Source organism: Hemicordylus capensis, chromosome 6 (assembly GCF_027244095.1).
Source record: "Hemicordylus capensis ecotype Gifberg chromosome 6, rHemCap1.1.pri, whole genome shotgun sequence".
Lineage (NCBI taxonomy): Eukaryota > Metazoa > Chordata > Lepidosauria > Squamata > Cordylidae > Hemicordylus > Hemicordylus capensis.
In genome coordinates this window covers 99,536,505-99,558,136 of record NC_069662.1, presented here as the reverse complement: position 1 = coordinate 99,558,136, position 21,632 = coordinate 99,536,505, and the positions used below count along the sequence as shown (strand labels likewise).

Here is a 21,632-nt window from a genome sequence, read left to right as displayed (position 1 = left end):
ATAGTGGGGTTCTGCGCCTGCGCAGATCAGCTTCGGGTAGAATTCGTTAGCTTCTCGCGATACCGACAACCGCCTGTTGCACGTGACCGTAGTAGCCTCTAGTGGCAGTTGGGCGTCTCTGCAATCAGTACTCAGAGACAGTTTGCTCCTCAGAGACAGTTTGTTTTTTGTATTTTTGGATCTTCTGACTACTGGAAACAGACTCTGACTATTCTTTGGAAATTCCTTTGGATTTGGCATTGTTTGAGATTTATTCAGCTCGAGACTTCTGGATACGGACTTGACAACTCTTTTCCTCCTCCTTTGGACTTGTTTCAATCTCTGCCTCCCCCTCTGACGACGGAACGGACAACTACTCTTCTCTAAACGGATACCTGATCTAAAATGAGCAGCTCAGGAAAACCTGGTAAGGCAAATGGCATGGGCAAGTCTGGAAAGGACAAGCGGTCCTTTCCAGACCGCTTAAGCGGTGTACCAGTTGTCACGGGAAAATCCCGCTTAAGCAGTGTACCAATTGTCACGGGAAAATCCCCTCAACAGACAGCCATGCCCTCTGTTTGTTCTGCCTGGGAGAAAAGCATGAAACGAAAGCCTGCTCAGTCTGCATTATTTTAATAAGCAGACTTTGAAAAATCGTGCAGCACGCCTTAGGGTGTATTTGCTGGAGGAGTCTCTAGCACCTAAAATGGCTACCGAGGGGGCATTGCCGGGTCCTGCTCCAAAAGTACAGTCTAAGGTCCCGGGAAAGTTGGATAAGCCTTTGGAGGCCAGCGCCTCAACATCGACCACATCGGCTTCAAAAGCCGTGGCGTCGACCGCTTCGACACCAGGCACCTCAGCCCCATTTAAGCAGCCGAAGGATCGGCGTTCTAGCCCGAAGAGAAAGCACAATAATAAGGCTTCGGCGCAGGAGCCTCCGCCTAAAAAACACAAGCACAAACAGCTTGAGCTGAATGCGGAGCATACTCCTTCGCCTTCGGGGCTACAGGATTATGTGATCCCTCGGTGCCGAGCGGCCTCCTTATCCCCAGCTCCGACACCACATCAGTCACCGCTTACTCCACGGCCTCGACATATCCAACGTCGAGACCACTCGGCATTGGGGATGAATAGAGAAGAGCCAGCGGATTGCTCATCGGTGCCTTCAATGCCGACCGCTCGGCATCGACACCTCACGACATCAACGTCGGACAACTTTACAGCTCGACACCGCACGACATCGACATCGGACAACTTTACAGCTCCGGAGTCGACTGTGGCAGTTATACTAGACGCGGAACTCGACATCGAGCCCGACGTCGTGCCGGATTCTGTTATTGTGCATTCACCTACTACTAGGGCATCTCCATTGACCCCGGCAGGGCTAGGTGAGCTTCCTTCCGGTTGCTGTCTAGCCCGCATGCTCAATTCAGAAGAGAGTATGCCTTCTACCCACACTTTTATGGGATTCCGGGAAGGTGACCACCAGCCTCTGGCTATTCCCAAGACACCCTCTCTCTCAGCAAGGGAGACACCAGTCACGGGTCTCCTACCCAGTGGGGGTTGGGGAGATTCTATAACGGTCTCCTGGGAGGGGTACTCCCTTTTCACAAGATGGTTAGAGGAGCAGGAGCAAGATCCCCCTAAACGAATCCAGAGAATGGAGACGGCTGTGCAGACAGCTGTGATTCCGGTACAACGGGCAGAGACGGCCATCCAATCCACTATACCTTTGCCTCCTCAGTGTTCTGTCTCACTTCAGACATATATACCACACCAGCCATCTCAACCACTGCCGCCACAACATTCGGTTTCGCTTCAGACCAACCGCACAAGCCAACTCAGCCTATATCGTCCACTTGCCGCCAGGCGGCAACTCAGACAGCCTGTATTCAGGAACCGGTAAAGTTGACTTCTATAGCTGTAGGCAACTCACCTGTTTCATCCAATGGAGAAGATGATAATGATGATGATGATATAGACAACGACTATACCTCAGACTCGACAGAGGTAGAGGACCCAGAGGCACCGGCTCTCCCGGATCCGGATGTTGCTGCTGTTCCATCAATTTCGCCCAATGAGGAAATGAAAGGTTATCAGCAGGTGGTGGAAATGGCGCGGGTCCTAGGTCTGCACCTGAAAGAGAAAACCACTGACTTAGAAGACCCAGTATATAATATGATGCAGTTGGCCTCAGGCCTACAACCCGTTTACTTACCTATGCTACCTCATATCTCAAGAGCGACTAAGTCAGCGTGGCACCTACTTCCAAGCGTCTGGAGGCTTTGTACCAGATACAGGAGGAAGAAAATGCTTAGCACCACCCTGTTCCTAATTCATTAGTGGTGGATTGTGCAACAACTTCTAAGGGTGGCAAAAGGCATACAACACCGGCAGACAAAGAAGGCTGCAAGCTGGACATACTTGGGAGGCGAATTTACTCAACAGCGTGCTTGTCAGTCAAAATAGCTAATTATGTAGCATGCCAGGCGAGGTACACACATTCCCTCTGGGAAGCATTGTTTGATCAACAGGCTGCACTAGAACCAGGGGAGTTTGTTAAAAGGTTTGAGACTATATTTGCAAAATCAACTGCAGCCACCCGCCAACAATTGGCGAATGCCAAGCATTTGGCTGAATCCGAGTCACGTACATTGACGTCATCTATTATTTTGAGAAGACATGCCTGGTTACATGCTACAGGACTACAACAGGACATGAAAGATTGGATTGAGACTCTGCCCTTTGATGGTGCCGGTCTCTTTTCAGACAAAACTGATGGCAACATGGAACAGTGGAAGAAGTCCCAAATTACAGCATGTTCTTTCACTAATCCAAACTATTCTAACAGGTACAGACCATACAATCAATATCAGAGCCGCCAGGGCACTTATCGCCGTTCCGATAAGAGAGATTTTAAGCAACCTTACCAGCGCTACAATAGTAACAACAAGCAGCCCTATTATCCTAAGAATAGGGCGAACCAATCTAAGAGAACGCTGCAATCAAAGCAGCAGCTTTGATCAGTCACAGAGCCCACTGACATCGAGCGAAATGCCTCTTCTATGCAGCAACAAGCACTTAAATACCAGGAACACCATCTCCTTGAACACAGCCAGAGTTACCATCAAACTGGCAAGCCATGCCCAAGCATGGCACCATATAACATCGGACCACTGGGTCTTGCGCATAGTATCAACAGGATATGCGCTGGAGTTCAAGGAGTACCCACCGTTCCTGGGTCTGAAATGCACTCCTGAGATTCCAATACTGAGAGAGGAGGTACAGAAGCTCTTATATTGAAGGGAGCAATATCGCTGGTGCAGTGGGCTCTCAGCTGGACCGGATTTTATTCCCGGTATTTCCAGATCCCCAAACGCGATGGAGGCATAAGACCGATAATGGATCTTCGAGGCCTAAATCAGTACATCGAAGTACAAAAATTCGGGATGACAGCGTTGCAAGCCATCCTTCCACTCCTCCATGGGAAGAATTAGATTGCTACGCTCGACCTAAAGGATGCGTACTTCCATAAAGGCATTCAATAAAATCATCGCAAATATCTCCGCTTCACCATGGTGAATGAGATTTATCAGTACAATGTGCTACCTTTCGGACTAGTCACCGTCCCGAGGGTGTTCACAAAATGTGTGGCGGTAATAATCGCCTTTCTCAGGATACAGGAGGTGTCCATATACCTTTTTTAAGACAACTGGCTTCTGACGGCCAAGACACGGGAACAATTGCTGGAACACATAGGCATGGTGATGAGCCTGTTGGAGAATTTGGGGGTGCAGATCAATTGGGAGAAGTCCTTTCTGCAACCGGCAAAGCGCCTACAGTACATTGGCGAGCAGTTAGATATGGCGGCCCAGAAGGCATTCCTCCTGTTGGAGCAGTTTGCCCATCTACGTGCGCTAATTTTCCTTTGTCAAAAAACTCCCATACAAAAGGCGAGAACAGTTCAGGTGATGTTGGGCCTGATGGCATCCTGCACCACTACAGTGCTATATGCAAGGTTGCAGATGCGCAAGCTGCAACTCTGGTTTCTTAGGGCCTACAAACCAAGAACCGAGCCTCAGTCCAAGCGGGTTGTACTTCCAGGAAAGATATTGGACTCGGATTGGTGGACAAAGGAATCAAATATGCTCAACAGCATGCAGTTCCACGCACTGGGACCAACATCAACAGTGACCTCCGATGCTTCCATGCACGGCTGGGGGCCCCCACTTGTCACACCACAGAGTTCAGGGGCGGTGGACTCCAGAAGAAAGACTTCTACATATCAGCTTCCTGGAACTACTGGCTGCGTTCAAAGCTGTAGTCACCTTTCAGGGGCAGCTTGTGGGACAAACCATCCAATTACAGATGGACAATATGACAGCCATTGATTATGTAAACAAGCAGGGTGGGACAGTGTCCAGATCTTTATGCAATCTCAGTCTGCAGTTATGGAATTGGTGCATCCCACATGGGATTTATCCCATTGCCATCCATATCAAAGGCAACATGAACTGTTTGGCAGACTCACTAAGCAGGGATCTAGTGCTAGAGCAGCACGAATGGGAATTGAATCCAGAAGTACTGGAACAATTGTTCCTGGCTTGGGGCAGACCAAAGGTGGACCTATTTGCGACTTTCGAAAACAGCAAATGCGAACAATATTGCTCCCGGATGGGAGTCTGTCCACAAAGCAAGGGCGATGCCTTTCAGTATCTATGGAGCCAGGAGCTGTTTTATGCCTACGCCATTACTGCCCAGGGGGGTGGCGGCCAAGTTCCTACATGACCAGACAAGGGCAATAGTGATTGCACCGTGGTGGCCAAGGCAGCCATGGTACACGCAACTACTCAGACTGTCAAGAGGAAAATACAGAAGGCTCCCTCAGTGGACAAATCTAGTCACACAAGATCGAGGGAGAGTGATTCACCCCGACTTGTCCGTAATGAATCTCACCGCGTGGAGGATAGGCTTCTGAAGAAGATCCTCCTAAATACGCGTAAGCGGTCCCCGAGGCGGAACTCCCTGGCAAAATGGCGTAGGTTCACTGCACATGCTGCCTCCAGGGGCTGTGACCCGAAGGAGGCAAGTCTGAAAGCCATCCTTCCCTACCTGAACACTTTGAAACAAAGCAGTCTGGTGAATGTTTCTATTAAGGTTCATATGGCAGCAATATCTGTGCACCACGATGGGTGAGACGGCAAGACAGTCTTCACCCATCCACGATGTAAGGACTTTTTGAGAGGCATCAATAACCTATATCTACCTGTGTGGCAGCCGGCCGAAAAGTTGAGTCTCTCCTTAGTGCTTTTGTCTCTGACAGAGGCACTATTTGAGCCACTGGCAACGGCATCTCTGAAGCTCTTGACCCTAAAAACTCTCTTTTTAGTGGCAATAACCTCCACCAGGCGAGTAAGTGAATTACGTGCACTTCGTATAGATGAACCTTATACAAAGATTTATCCAGAAAGGGTCATCATGCGCTTAGATCCCGACTTCCGACCTAAGGTAGTTATTGAATTTCACCTGAATGCCGAAATTGTGCTACCTACCTTTTTCAAGGAACCAGCGTCTACTCTCGAGCATGCGATGCATTCACTAGACATCCGACGAGCTCTTCTCTTCTATTTGAAGGCCACTAGCAGTATTCTTAAAACACCTCAGTTGTTTATAGACTTACAGAGGAAGTTCAAGGGGAAGTTCGCCAGAAGCTCTCTTTCTGGTTGGTGGAATTGATTAAGCTAGCGTATGACCAGCAAGGGGTCAGTCCTCCAGCCTCAGTTAAGGCACACTCAACTAGAGCTTACGCCACATCTGTGGCACATTTGGCAGGCATTCGTTTCGCTGATATCTGCACGGCAGCCACGTGGTCATTGCATCAAATGTTTATAAGGCACTACTCCATAGATGTGCGGGCAGCTAAAGCTGCTGACCTTGGATGGGCAGTCCTAAAGAGGGTGTTACAGTGACTTGCAGGATAAACCCACCACCAATTGGGTAGCTCACAATTCACCCACTATTTATGGATGATGGAACCACTATCCAGATAAACAGGTTGCTTACCTATAACAGATGATCTGGTAGTGGTTCCATCATTCATAACACCCTCCCTACCATCCCCACATCTAAGTTGGCAAGCCACTGTAACGTCATACACAGGCCGCTATACCGCAACAACGTCATACTGCCATGTCAGCCATCAAGAAACTGATTGCAGAGATGCCCAACCGCCACTAGAGGCTACTACAGTCACGTGCAACAGGCGGTTGCTGGAGTCGCAAGGATCTAACAAATTCTACCCGAAGCTGATCTGCACAGGCGCAGAACCCCACTCTTTATGAATGATGGAACCACTACCAGATCATCTGTTACAGGTAAGCAACCTGTTTTTTTAAATAAAAATAAGCAATTTTGTAACCAAGCAAGAGAACTATCCTACTTTCCAAGCAGAGAAACAAGCAAACCTCAGCAGCTGTAAATTAATAAACTTTTATTTGTTTCATGAAATAACCAAGGAGACTGTCTCTGTCTGTACTATCACACCTACTTTCCTGTGTTATCAAAGCTGAAGACCCCTATAAAGAGAGTTCTTGATTAGCAATAGCAATAGCACTTACATTTATATACCGCTTTATAGCCGGAGCTCTCTAAGCGGTTTACAATGATTTAGCATATTGCCCCCAACATTCTGGGTACTCATTTTACCGACCTCGGAAGGATGGAAGGCTGAGTCAACCTTGAGCCCCTGGTCAGGATCGAACTTGTAACCTTCTGGTTACAGGGCGGCAGTTTTACCACTGCGCCACCAGGGGATTAGTAAGAATTATGCTTCTGGTGTCAGCAAAACAAGACCCTGTTGGGAAGATTAGAAAGTAAAAACACAAAAAATCTCCCCCCTCTCACGACACCTCAGGATGTCTTCTGTACTTTGGGGGAAATCACAAGGCCTAGAAACTTGTATTAAATGAAAACTGAGGCTAGGTTCCAAAGAACTACTGGCATTTCCAACCACTCACATATTTTCTTTGAACAGCAGACCTTGATGCTGTATTACAAACTACATTTGAAACTCCCTTCAGTTTCAAAAGCAGTTTGCCAGACAACATGGGGAAGTACTGTTCCAGACACCTAAGCATAAAGCCCCCATGGATATGCAGAACTAGTTCTGTACTTCTTTGGATCCTCGTTTTGTAACTTTGGCAGAGGGGGTGTGGACAATATGGTACAAACTAGCAGCACAATCCACGAGGTCCTGCCTTAAAATTAGAGTTCTTCCTATTGGGGCTGAAATCCCCAAGCAGGAATTACACAAACCAAAAGAAAAAATATATACAAGAATAATCCAAACTAGCTTAACCTGCACAGAGCATCTGCATGCTAGTACTTGAGTTCTCCCCTCACCCCCCGTCAGAGTTCCCCTCACAGAGCTCTCTCCACCCTCACCTGAGCCACACTCCTGCTGCTCCTCTTCAATCCGGTTGCTTCCATCCCCCTCACCCCTCTTGGTCACAGCTGCAGCGTTGCTGGCACCTATCGTCCAAGCTGCAGCCCCATATCCCCAGAGACCTCCCCACCCTCACCCAAGCCCTGCTCCTCCCCACAGGAGGAGCAGCAGCGGTTTACTGGGTCCTTCCTCACTGCTGCCATGGCTGCTCAATCCCCTGAGGCCACTGACAGGCCTGGGCCCATCCCTTGCCTTCCTCACCCTCTCCACTAATGGCCTTGGTAGTCTCAAACAGCAGCAGTGCTTGACTGGGCCCTTCCTTGCTGCCAATAGGCACCAAGATGGCCGCTTGTTCCCCTCAGGCTGCTGACAGGCTTGGGCCCATCCCTCGCCCTTCATTCTTTTTCTCTTCCCCTCCCTTCTTTATTTCCTCTCTCTCCTCCACTCACTCTTCCCTTCTGTCTTTCTTCCCCTCCTTTCTTTTCTTTCTTTCTTTCTTTCTCTCTCTCTCTCTCTCTCCCTCCCTCCCTTCCTGAGTTAATAGATTTTGTTCATATTGTTTCCTCATCTAATTCACACAACGGCAGCCTCCTTCTCCTGAAGGAGCTCTTTCCTCCCCCACAACCCCTCTCTTCAGACCTCTGCCTGCTGTCCTTGTATATATATATATAGATTCCTCTCTTCTACAATCAAGAACATCTTCTGACCAGTAAGAGTTGTATTCCAACTGACCTTTACCATCACAGGCTCCTCCTCCTTATCTGCATATGGAACCCCCACTGCCCAATCACCACGGTGCTTCTGCTTGTGAACTCTCACAAGAGCTGCCACACATGGGATTAGCAACGGGTACATCTAAGAGGGAGAGAGAAGGTCATCATCCAGCCTAGGGGAAGCAGATGAGAATTTACTCCTTCCTCCCCACCAACAAAGCAAACGGAGCTGTGAGAACATCTTTTGCAATCCTTACTAAGAACAAATTTGCGGCCCTGGTCACAGAGAACCCTCCCTTACCCTCTAAAGGAGCCTGCTGACAGGATAACTGCATTACACCAGGCATCTTCCTTGCCATCTAAGAACTCCAGCCCAGAAAAACCCCTGGAGCAGTGAGGAGAACAGAGAGCCAGATGACACCCCCATGACATGCCCGTGAACCCCTTTCAGAATATTTGGGCTCCACCTGTCTCCTAACCACAAAAACTCATTCAAAGTTTGGAGCACCTAAACAACATTTTAGCAAAGATAGATAAGCTCAGGCATGTCTTTGATGCATTTGTAACCCATAAAACAGCTCCCGGCAGTGTCCAGGAAGCTCCTCCTTCAGCTCCTGACAGGACCTCTGTCAAAACTTCACAGAGGAAGCATTAAGGGCTGCCAAATACAACTCACTTCACTGCATGTATTCCAAACTGCCCAGGTGCTGCTACAAATAGCAATGAATTACATTAAAGTTCAGCGTTGGTCATCCCGCAAAATAATAATAAATTCCCTGAATCTTCTTCTAAACTGTCACCCCAAATTTGTAGACCTGGACTTGTTTCAGTTCCTGCCTAGCTGTCCAGAGAGAGAGAATTCTGCTCACCTTTAGCCAATCTACCCTTCCACTTAAGCTCATTTGGATGGTTGGCGGGGGGGGGGGGATCTTTTCCATAAATGCAATAAAAGAACCACCAGAGTGTTTAAGGACTGCACCATACTGCCTCTAATTGCAGGGAAAGTTAGGAGCAAAACTGTTCCTTTTAGAAAATGACCTTGTAGATAACGTCTCCACGGAAATGAGCTCAGTCCTTAGTAAACATCTCACAAATGGCCTTGCTGAAGTCCAACAGTCACAGCAGATTATGGCCTGGAAAGAGTGAAGATTACCAGTCTGTAGACACAGCCCTTGCTGAACTTAAAAAACTACTCGCAGCTGCTCAAAAACAAGTACAGCCATTGACAACTCTTCTCCTCCACTCAGACTCTGAACTTTCAGAGAGCAATATGGATATCCACCTTCTTCAGGCTGTTCCAGAAGGAGTCAATAGTCCTATTGCTGAGGCCCTTGCCAACTCATTCTCCAAGACTACCATCATATCCAGACCAAGGAGGAAAATGTCAGTTCACTCCTCCGACTTTAATTCTGACTCTAACCCTGAATCTGACTCAAGAGGCCAGGGACAGTGAAATGGATATCACTGAGCCCACCCACCCCAGTAGTGCGGACCAATCAAAGGAGTGGGGTAACCTCTAAGCTTGCCCAGTCCCATCTTATAATACCTCCATGGGCGCTCCCCCTCCCCAGTGCTGAAGAGCCTAAGGCAGATTACATAGATACAACAACCCTAAAGGAAGGGACTACTGCTACTACTACTACTACGGATATTTATATACCACCATTCAACCAAAGTTCTCAAAGCAATTTACATAGAAAAATAAATAATACATAAATAAGATGGTCCCCTGTCCCCAAAGGGCTCACAATCTAAAAAGAAACATAAGGTTGACACCAGCACTGGAGGGATGCTGTGCTGGGGTTGTATAGGGCCAGTTACTCTCCCTCTGCTAAGTAAAGAAAATCATCACTTTTTTTAAAAAAGCCTCTTTGCTCAGTTAGCAGGGGTTAGGGTTAGGGACACACACATCATATGCACTAACTCAAGGGCTGCAGTTGCCGTGTGCAAACCCTGGAGGATCAAGGGACAGGGATGCATGTACAACATATCCTTCACTGCTACAAGACAAAGATATGGCAGCTTCAAAGAAAGTGGCCGCCACACTATCCACACACTTCCAAGATGCAACCCCTGCAAGCCCACTGGAGTCATCCGCATCAAACTCCCCATAAGGATCCCACAGCAAAAAAGAAAGAAAGAAAATGGTGCAGCATGCCCATCATCACAATCGCCAGAGCTGCAGCTGCCCAATGCATCTCCTGGAGCACTGGAGGAGCCACATGAGCAGCATCTGACCATTGTTCCATATGGAGTACCGCCTTGAGCCAACCGCATCAGAAACTAGCCACTCTGATTCTGCGGCCCTGTGCACTTAACCTATCACTCCTCAGGATACCCCTCTGAGAACTTATACACTGGCACACACTAATAAAACCATAGACTGATGTTACAAAGACCAGCATAAGGTCTCCATTCTGACCTGGAACGTGGCATGTTGGCACTCCAGCTGCAAGGACATATCCTTCATAGACTTCCTCTCCAAACATGACATCACAATGGTGCAGGAAACCTGGATACCCGAAGACCTCGCACTCAATGACTTCAGTGCATACTCATTGGGAGTAGAAGCCAGTGTGGGAGGAGACAGACCTAAAGGTGGACTGGAAGTGTTTTTTCTCTCTCATCCTGTGTGCTACGTCAGTAAGACTCTCCTAATTTAAACAACATGCCATGGCTGCAACAATCCACTTCAGACACTGTACCCTGCTAGTAATCAACATCTACTTACCTTCACTGATGCGGAAATCCAGGTCAGGAAACTGTGCTCTGAACTGAAAAGCTATTTAACTGACCTTTCTACATTCCCCAATGCGTATACAGTGGTAAATGGGGATCTTAATGCCAGATTAGACCCTGACAATGATACTCTGTACGCACACGATCAGTGTTACCCACCTAAACCTGAAGCAGATGCTCTCCCCCTCACACACTACTCTAAGGACAAGAAGCCAAATTATTCAGGACACTGTTTGGCCCAAAATGGCTAACAGATTTAACCTCTGCATCTTTAATAGCTCCCTTGAAAATGACTGCCCCACCAAATTCACCCTGTGGGCTGGAACCAAAACGAGTGCCATTAACTATGTAATTGTCTCCTGAAACCTGCTCCAATTTGCAGACTGCTTTGAGGTCATCCTCCAATTTGACAGTGATCACTTCCCAGTCTCTCTACACCTAAAACCCTTTGTCCAGCAGCACCGCACTGAGGCACTATATCAGCCACAAATTCTACCAGTAGAAAGAGCCTGCCACATTAGTCTCCCCAACTGGACAAAGCAATGATGGAACAATTCACCTCAATCCTAGAGGGCTATAGCAACCTAGTGCAGGAATTACAAAAGCAACTTACTCATGAAAACACTGCTCACCCCAAACAATGCTTGCACAGCTCCAAACCATGGTTTGACCTAGAATATTTTGAAGGAAAAAACTATGCTCATTGCCAATTACGGTGCCTATAAAACCAACATAGGACCAACAACTGCACAGGACCTGCTTAAACAAAAGAGGCAATACAAACAACTACTCAAACACAAGAAAATAGATGAAAGACTCCTGGTCATGTCTCATCCAAGCAGTCAGAACCAATGACTCTGCCCCTTCTGGCACATCTCTGCTGATCACCCCAGGTATGGCCTGACACATCTGGACAGCTGTATTCCACCAGAGGTATGGGAAAGGCACTTTTGTTAACTGTAAAAGTAAACTGTGCTGTCGGGTCGATGTTGACTCCTGGCGACCACAGAGAATACAGGAGGGGTTTACCGTTGCCATCTCCCGCGCAGTATGAGATGATGCCTTTCAGCATCTTCCTATATTGCTGCTGCCCGATGTAGGTGTTTCCCATAGTCTGGGAAACATACCAGCGAGGATTCGAACTGACAACCTCTGGCTTGCTAGTCAAGTCATTTCCCTGCTGTGCCATTAACTTTACAGAGACGAAACATGGGACCTTGGATGCCCCTGGCAAGCCATAGAGGACCTGGCTGCCGGTAACGTCAGCAGAGGTAATGGATCTAATCTCTTAACTAAGACCTGGGAAGGCCCCATGTGACTATCTAATCCCCCCCCCCCCCGAGCTAATAAAAAAACAACTCAGCATGGTGGGCTCCATTCTGGCCTCGCTGTTGACATTCATTGACAAAAAGTCCTATCCCTAGGGACTGGAGGCTAGCAGTATTGTGCCCATCTTCAAGAAAGGTAGGAGGGACAACCCAACAAACTATAGATCCATCAGCCTGCTCAGCATTATAAACAAGCTCTACTCCAGACACCTATGTTGGAAACTCAGAGACTGGCTGGAACAAGAAAACCTCCTATCAGAGGAACAAGCCAGTTTCAGGGAGAGATGATCCACCATTGACCACTGCCTAATTCTTCAGCACCTAACTAAGAAATACTCCACTCACAACACAGTCTCCCTGTATGCAGCCTTCATAGACCTCAAGTCTGCATTTGACTCCATCTTTCTAGACAAATTGTGGGAAAAGCTAGAAGCTTCTACCATCGACCAGCGCTTTCTATCTCTCATTTGTATCCTCCATGATGGCATGTCCCTGAATGTCAGATACAGCTCCCAAGGTCATCTGTCAAGCACCATCCCCACCTGTAAGGGCATCAAACAAGGCTTCATACTTGCCTCACTCCTATTCAACTTCTGTATAAACACCATGGTGGGTCACTTGAATAACCTGGACTTTCACCACCACCCCAACTGGCAGAGAAACACATTTCTATTCTGTTTTATGTAGACAGTGCCACAATTCTCTCCAGGACCCCCATAGGACTTAGAAAAGCTCTGGGGACCCTTGCTTGTTACCGTAAGGAAGACGACCTGGAATTAAACTACCACAAAACCAAAATCATGGCCTTTGCCCAGAGACCAAAGTCATACTCCTGGTGCATAAATGGGAAAACAGTTGAGCAAGTCTCATTCTTTAAACACCTGGTGGTGGTCTTTCGTTCATCTGGCACTAGGGAGGTCCACAGCAGCTATGCTGCTCAAAATGCCCAGAGGAGCAGTGCAGCCATCCTAAAATTCTTTTGGTCAAAAGGAGACTACTACATACCTGCACTATTTGAGGCCAAGTCGCTGGTGCAACTTCTCTACAAAGCGCAGCTAGACTCCTCCAACATTGGTGCCTTGGAGCTCGTCCAGTCCAAATTCCTAAGAGCAGTATTTCAGGTACCCTGTTATGTCTCCAATGCCAGTCTAAGGTTGGAGACAGGCCTGGTGAAAGTGGAGGCCAGAGTATGGCTGTCCATAGTTTCTGGCTACGGTTATCCTCTTTCCCAACAGACCTAGCCCCCCTAACGCTGGAAGATGGATACCAATCTACATGGAAGCGAACTCTGTTCACAAAACTATCATCACTTTGTCTCTGCCCGCCCCACCTACTTTCCCTGGGATATGAGCGGGCCAGGACATTTCTTAAACAGCACATAATGCATACAGAGCACCAAACTGACTTAGGCAGGGCCCCAAACCTCTCCACCACGGAAAGCCTATGGTATATAGTGTCACCCACTGCATATCTTACGCAGCTGGATGTCCTAACCACAGAAGAGCTTTCACCTTGGCCCATTGCAGCACCCTCCCTTCAGCCATTTTACATGGAAGATCTTGGAAGATCCCCTTCCCAGAACTCTTGTGCCCCAGCGATGCTAGGCAAGTTGAAAGCACCAAGCACATCCTACTTCACTGCCTTTTTAATTGAGACATCCACAATGCTTTCATTCTCCCACTATTTACAGGGTTGCCAGGCTGCACAAGCCAGTCCCACGTATCATTACTACCCTCTTAATAAAACCCCCTCATAACATAATGTTAAGTTCTGCACAGCAGCATGCAAAATTCACCAGGACCTGACCGCTGACAGGAGTTAATCGGGCCTGACACCGATACCTCTAACCTCCTGCTCCCAAGTCCTACAGTTCTTATCTCAATTTTATCTTAAAATTTAATCCTAGTTTTATAATGTGTTTTTAAAATGGATCTTAGTTTACAGCAATATTCTGGCTTTTATGGTATCACTTTCAAACTGTCTTCATATACACAGGCTGCTTTTAGTAATATAGCTGTTAATCTCTTAGCTTCTATGTTTTACCTTATCACATTTTAAATTTTTAACCAATTTCATAGTGTTTCATAGTTCTTCGTTTTATAGCAATATGATTTTAGTATGCTATAGTCACTGTCTTCACAGCCCTCATGGGCACTGACTGCTTTAAAACTATAATTTTATAGTTTTAATCTGATGGCAGTTTCTTTGCCTTATGCTGGTCAAAGACCACAATAAAGATATTGATTGATATTGATTGACTTTGGCAGCTATGAGTAGCAAGCATGCTACTTCCAGCCATACTCATTACTGGGTACTGTCGCTGTTTATCTTCCTCCAGAATGATAATGGAAAATCTCAGACTTCTTCATAAACTGTAGATAACTGGTAATATCCTATGCAGTACAATCTTAAAATAAGACAACTATTTGTGTGTGTGTGTGTGTGTGTGTGTGTGTGTGTGTGTGTGTGTACACACACACATATGTACACACTGCTTTTCAACAGAAAAGTTCTCGAAGTAGTTTACATAGAAATAATGATTAAAAAATAAGGTTCACTATCCACAAAGGGTTCACAGACTCAAAATGTTGCTTGCAGATTTCAAATCGGTAATTCCATTGTTATATTTTAATCCTTTTTTAAATATTTCTTTTCTCTTAGATATGAACCAGATGATTAAGATTTGAAGAACATTAACTCTTTCAAGAAACTGCCTCAAAAAATGCTGAAGGTTTTGAAATAGAGGTTATATTTTCAATATGTAGCAAACATTAGTTTCCCGCTTTGTGTTCAGAAATTACCTTTTACTATTAGGAAGTCACAACTGAGAACTACAAGAGAAGAAAAGGGCATAGCTTCATTTCTGTGTTTATTCTTTGGAAAATCGCAAGCACAGAATTATTGGCCAGTGCTTTGTAAAACAGAGAGTTTATGTAAAAAAGAACTGCAGGAGGGGGGCGAGTGGGAATCAGTAATCTGATTCTCTAATATAATATGTTTATTAACATCTGATATTTAGTATAAACATTATTAGCTCACTAATTTTCAGTAGAAGTTCTATGTTAAAGAGTAATGAACCAATCTGGTTTGTTGTTTGTTAAAAGACAAAAACACTCTGATATTCAAATGTTGATTAACTAGCCAAAAAAGTGGGGGAAAGGTGTCTTACATGTCTTACTGAATTTGTTCTGGCTTAAGTGAAAGCATTTTATCACAGTACAAATGTAAGGTATTAACGTGCAGCCCTGCATGCACTTCATCTATCTCAGTGACAACTTGATCAGATACACTTGGCAGACCACACTGAAATGATAAGTTCTGTACTATAGGCAGTCATGTTAGATTCTCCCCTTATGTCTCAGCAATACACATTACGTTTTAAAAGTAGTTCTCAGTAATGAAACAAAAAATGTCTTGCTACAAAATTCCCAAGTGACACGCAGCTAGATGAGACCAAATGAAACAACTTTTATTTATGGAATATGTTAATTTGGAGAGATTGCTTCATTTCCCTAGGCAATCTCAGTTGTCCAACTGCGGACCAGTTTTAATTCTTGTATTCCAGCTTCTATGTTTTTGCCAGTTGGTGTCATGACGTTTTTTTAATTCTCTTTATTATATATTCATATATATGTTATAATGTTCTTAATTAAGATGTTTATTGAAAAAGTCGGCTTCAGTTATGTGGCTTCTTTACAGGAAATGTGCTTCGGCAAGTTCTTTTGTCCCTTAGAAAGATTTTTCTTTTAAATTTGTGCCAACAGAAAGCTATCTCCCTTGATCGTACCCAGTTTTTTAAAGGCTATATCTAGTTGGGATCTAAACCTGTACTAATCTACTGATCTAGGTACTAATACTGATTGTTTAAATCATGCATATGTGTGTATAATTATCAATTGCGGTACCTAGATTTTTGCAAAAATTTGTCCAGGGCTATATAGGTAGAAGGCAAAACAGAATGGCTATAGGGACAGGAGACTAAGGCATAGGATGTATGGGAAGGAATGTGGACCAATACAGGTTGTAGGATCTCTAAACTGGTCTTCATAGTATCAGCCTTCAACAGACACTTCTTCACAACACCAACAAGTGGAAGTGGGGAGAAGGATGTTTGTGAGTATGGTACATTTGGGTCCACTTTTGGGATGCGTATGCTTTCTGAATAAGCATAGTTCATTATTTAGTGGCAATAAATAATGAGCTAAATTCTAAAACTGTGCATGTTCTTGCTCAAACTTCAACCTGAACTGTGGATGAGAGAACTACAACCACATTAGCCAGTTTTACTGAAATGACTTATTTTTCAATATAAATATGTAGTTATAGATTTCCATCCACATGTTTAATCAATCAATCAATCTTTATTATGGTGATAGACCAGCATAAAGTATAAGGGGTGATTTCATATTACATATTAAAAGTAAAAATAGATATTTAAAGCCTTGGGGTGCACAATACAAGCATATAATGAAAGACTATGATAAAAGACCATAAGGATCAGAAATAGAAGTAAAATTTAAAATAAAACTATGGCTGTCTAAGACAAAGCAAGACAGCAAACTAAATGACCCTGCAGTAGTTAAATGAAATGCAGTTAACAATAGTTAATAATGGTAAAAATTGGTACAAATATTTGTTTGGGCATCATAAAAGCATCATTTAAAAAAGCAAAAAAGAGAGAAGCAAGAATACATTAAAAATTTAAATGAAAAAAATGGAGGCATATAAAGTCACGCAAAATTGCAGTTTACGGCAATTAATAATGATAAAAAGATGGGTACAAATATTTATAAAAGGCATCATAAAAACATTTTAAAAACATAAAAGAGAAGCAAGAATGCATTAAAAAGTTATATGCAAAATGTGGAAACATATAAAATCATACATAAGAGTTTTATCAGTTTGGGGCAAGGTAAAAAACTGAGAAGCTGTGGGACTATAGAACTGTACGAACGCTGGGCTACCATTAAACGCTCTGAGGCAGCAGGCAGAGGTGTGCTCTGGGCATGAACAGGAGGTAATCATCTGCCGCATTTTAATCACTGCCACGCAGAACCTGGCAACACTGTAAGTAGTGGTGGGGTTGCTATCAGAAAGAGGTGTAAAATTGGTTCATATGATCAGGATAGTTATGTAGTAAGAGTAGAATGAAGGTGGCACTAATGTCCCTGTAATACAAACACTGAAGGAGGATATGCCCTGTTATTTCTACTTGCCCTGAGTCGGAGGGGCATTGACGTTCCTGGAGTGAAATCTTTCTATAACGTCCCTCAAGTACAGCTGAGGGAAGAACATGGCAACGCACCAGCGTGAAGGCCCTCCTGTGCTTTGGGACTTCCACTTGTGTTAGGTATGCCATAGGAGAGGTAGTACACCTGACTCCTTCACTGATGTGGAAGTTCGGGGCCTTGCCTATATCAGATTGTTGCTCTATGTCTGTAATATGCTATTTGATAAGTGCCTTGGCCGGATTATAGCCCATGTTAACTAAGAGAGGTGGGGATAGGCCCAGGGACAATATTTTAGTCATAATTGACTGTTTTCAAATGGATTGGAAGTCATCGCTCAGGGTTAGGGGGGGCAAGGCTTAAGGGACAGAGAAATTCTAAGCCAATAGTTAAGTATGGTCATCCAGACACTTGCCTCCACTTTCATCAAGCCTGTCTCCAGTCACAAGGTGGCATTAGAGACACACCTTGGTCTTGAAGGGCTGCTCTTAGGAACTTTGATTGCACATGCTCCAATTGGGTGAAGTTGGGGAAGGAGCCCAGCTGGGCACTGTATAGTAGCTGTGCTAGTAGCTTGGCTTCATACAATTTAAGCACTGCGGGTATATAATGGCCACCTCTTGTCCGGAGAAACTTAAGAATAGTGGAGGTACTCCTCTGTGCATTTAATGCTGCATAGTCCCCATGTATCTTCCTAGTGCCAGTGGAGTGCAGAACTATCCCCAGCTATTTAAAACAAGGAATCTGTTCAATCTTGTGCCCTTCTATAGACCAAGTGTGGATCTTGAGCCTTTTAGGAAAGGCTATAATTTTGGTTTTATGATAATTAAGTTCCAGCAGATCTTCCTTGCAATACTGTGCTAAGCCCCTCAATGCATGTTTAAGGACAATGGGAGTCCTTGAGAGTATTGCTGCATCATCTGCATATAGTAGGGTGAAAATATGGGCTCCTACAAGTTTAGAAGGTAGAAATCTACGTTGTTGAGTTGACCCACCATGGTGTTAATGTAAAAGTGAAATGACTTATTTTTCAATATAAATATGTAGTTATAGATTTCAAAGTTCTTTCCACCCACATGTTTAAAGAAAGAGTGCACTTGTGACAAGTGTTTCCTATGAATTTTCTGGGAAGCAATAGGTGATGACAGTTGCTGGGGAAATGAAGGAAGAAAAGCTGTCATGAAATTAAACTAAAATTAATTAAATTAAAATTAAATTAAACCCTAATTAAATAATTAAAGCAAAGGTTATGTATCAAGTGAAAACATAAGAGACCTGTGGGACCCAACAATGGACCTAATTATTCCCACACCCTGTTCCAGCCTGATCCTTCCAAGAAGCCCACAAGCATGATTTGAAGACAAGAAGTCTTTGCTGCTGTTTTTCCCTCCCTGCCCAATTGATATTCAGAAGCACATTACCTTGGAAAATGGAGGTTTCTCTGCTGCTGGATGAGGACATTTCATGCGAGTTATCCTTCCCATGTGATCCAGAGGCAGGACTATGCTAAATAGCTAGCAAAGCTTTAAAAGCCTGGAAAGGATAACATCTCCCAGTTCCGTTAGTCCTGCATCCAGTTCCAGAGACAACCTTTTTCTCTCTCCTCTAAAGCCTTGCTCTTCTTACTTTTTACTTACTTTTTCTACAACCATCACTTATTTTCTTATTGTATTATTCTCTCTCTCTCTCTCTCAAAAAACAAAACAAAACCCAGCACCTTTGAATTCTATCTTTGCCTTTCTCTCTGTGAGTACTGCCTTCAAACACACAGAGGCCCAGACCTAAGATCTGCAACATTCTCGTGCTGAAAAGAAAAACAGGTGCTCAATTTCAATCTAGACTTCTCCCTGGCAACAGCACATCAAGCACTTCTCGGTCCTCACCATCACCTGTTTATTCGAGCATGGGAAATGGCAAGGAGAATACTCCAGGTCTCCTGCCTGTAGGCTGCAAGACCTGTTGAGTGGATTGGGCACAACAAGATATTATGCGGGGTGCTGCCTCTGATTGGGTCCAGAAGTTCTGCAGCAGCAGCACCCATGATCCCGGAAAGTCTCCCTGCAATGCTACCTAATCTTCCCACAGATGTAGGGATCTCATCCCCAACAATGCCAACTACTGTCCCAGCCAGGCCAGTGGGTCAGCATCACAAGGCCACAAATGACATTCAAACCCCAGGCCTCAAGAGTGATAAAATGGCAAGGCTGTGCCATGGGGGTAGGAGCGGCTCCATCTCGGCCTTCACAGTCCCATCAGGAGGCAGAACACGCAAGGAGAAGCATGCAAGCCCAGCATTCCCAAGCACCACGGAAGACTTTCAGAGGACCGGGGGAACAGGGAGCATCCAACCCATGATTCATTGCATCCCATCACATCAGAAGGCTACACATAGCCAGTGAGACCTGGACCAAGCGCCCCCTACAGTATGTCCCATATATTTGACTGACCACACCTCCAATCCCTGCAGCTTATCGAAAGTGCTGTCCCACCAGTCTGGCAGGCTTAGTTTAAGGACACGATTGCTCAATCTGTCCAACAGGTAAAGAAAGGAAAATGCAAACTTAAGGCTATCCACATCTTCCTCCATTTCTCAAGATAATTTAACTCTGATGATTTTGCCCTGTTGTTGAATAAGGCCATACACATTCTGGGGTTACAGCTGTTACCCTCACAAGAATTTTTCAGCAATATGGTTAAACAGGAGTGGTCTAGCCTAGGGATGTGCACGGAACCACAGAAGCGTGGTCTGGCACTGGGGGGGAGTATGTCTTTAAGGGGGGGCGGTAGTACTTAACCCCACCCCCCGCTGCTCTTCCCCCTCCGGCGCTGGAGTTGGCAAAAACATTCTTGGGGCGGCAGAGTTCCTCCCTGCCGCCCCTGCCCCCATCGTCGTCTCTGTAAGGGTTAAACTAGAAAGAGCTGGCGGCACGCATGTGCCCTTCGCGGCGCGTGCGCTTGTCTCCGCCGCTGGCATGTGTGTGCTGTGCATGCGCGCCGCCAGCTCTTTCTAGTTTAACCCTTACAGAGACAATGACGGGGGCAGGGGTACCAGGGAGGAACTCTGCCGCCCCAAGAACGTTTTTGCCAACTCTAGCGCCGGAGGGGAAAGAGTGGTGGTGGGGGTAAAGTACTACTGCCCCCCCCCTTAAATTCACACTCTGTCCCTGCCGAACCACCGGAATTCCGGACCGGTCCGGAGGCCTTTTCTATGGCCCCGGACTGGTCTGTGCACACCACTAGTCTAGCCCAGCAACACCCACTGCCAAGGACCTGGGGTCATGAGTGCTGAGCAGCAGGAAGCCCCATAGAGTGTGTAGGGCACCACTGCCACCTAGACTTGTGCCCCAAAGTCATTGAGCAATTCCTTCCTTGGCCAGCATACAATGTAGCTATTCTCTCGAAAAGCGAAAACCAGGCTGGTCTTCCCTAGCCTGGTTTTTGCTGCTTGTGAGAACCGCTGGGAGCCTTGCAGCAGTAAGTCCTCTTAAGTAGCCCACCTCTTAGCCCAGGTTCTCTAGGTGATCATGTGTCTGCCGTGGCTGCAGACACACAGTGGGGAGGGGGGAATCCCAGTAATGCACCACAGAGCAAAGTGAATTCCTTGACTATACTTGAAACAAAAAATGTAAACAGCATTAATAGGGCTATGCTGCTGTAGGGGAAAGTGTGTGTGTGTGTGTGTGTGTGTGTGCGCGCGCGCTTATGAAGTGAAGCTTGTTTCTTGTCAGAAAAAAACTTAAGCTGCTTCACATTGGCTTTGCTAACTATGACAAAATCAGCCATTGGTGTAGCAGGACCCCATCTGAACATTAATTGGCTTGGAAGTAGTGCAGGTTGGCAGGATCTTAACGAATCAGTATGTTCCTCAGCACTTGAGGGAATTTTTCTGAAATGTTGTATACTCCAATACTATATACTCACACCCACATTCTTAGTACATCATTTAAAAAAAAAACACACCAAAAAACCCAACCAGGATCATGTTGTCTTTACTCAAACAATTCTCATGACACATTTGTGGGGATGGCCAGGGCAATTTGGATCAGTACAATGTTGTGGGGGAAAGAGTTGAAATGCCTCTCTCAGTGCTGTGGCTTGTTAGCAAGATAGCCTATCTGGGGACTTCCAGGAGCACCCTTACACCTGATTTGGAGTTACAGACTTGTAGTTTCTATTTTGTCTCCCTGAACTCACAGGATCG

The 21,632-nt window shown here is 45.6% G+C and overlaps 1 protein-coding gene across 2 annotated transcripts in view; it reads left to right on the top strand.

The window, feature by feature from the left end:
- The window catches only part of LZTFL1 (leucine zipper transcription factor like 1), a 44,718-nt gene extending 28,846 nt beyond the window's left edge, over positions 1 to 15,872 (top strand). For both annotated transcript variants that reach the window (XM_053260196.1, XM_053260197.1), the window contains exon 10: positions 14,865 to 15,872. In XM_053260196.1, the coding sequence (XP_053116171.1) occupies positions 14,865 to 14,883 (19 nt within the window). In that variant the 3' untranslated portion in view covers positions 14,884 to 15,872. The remainder of the gene's footprint in view (positions 1 to 14,864) is intronic.
- Positions 15,873 to 21,632: the final 5,760 nt, after the last annotated feature.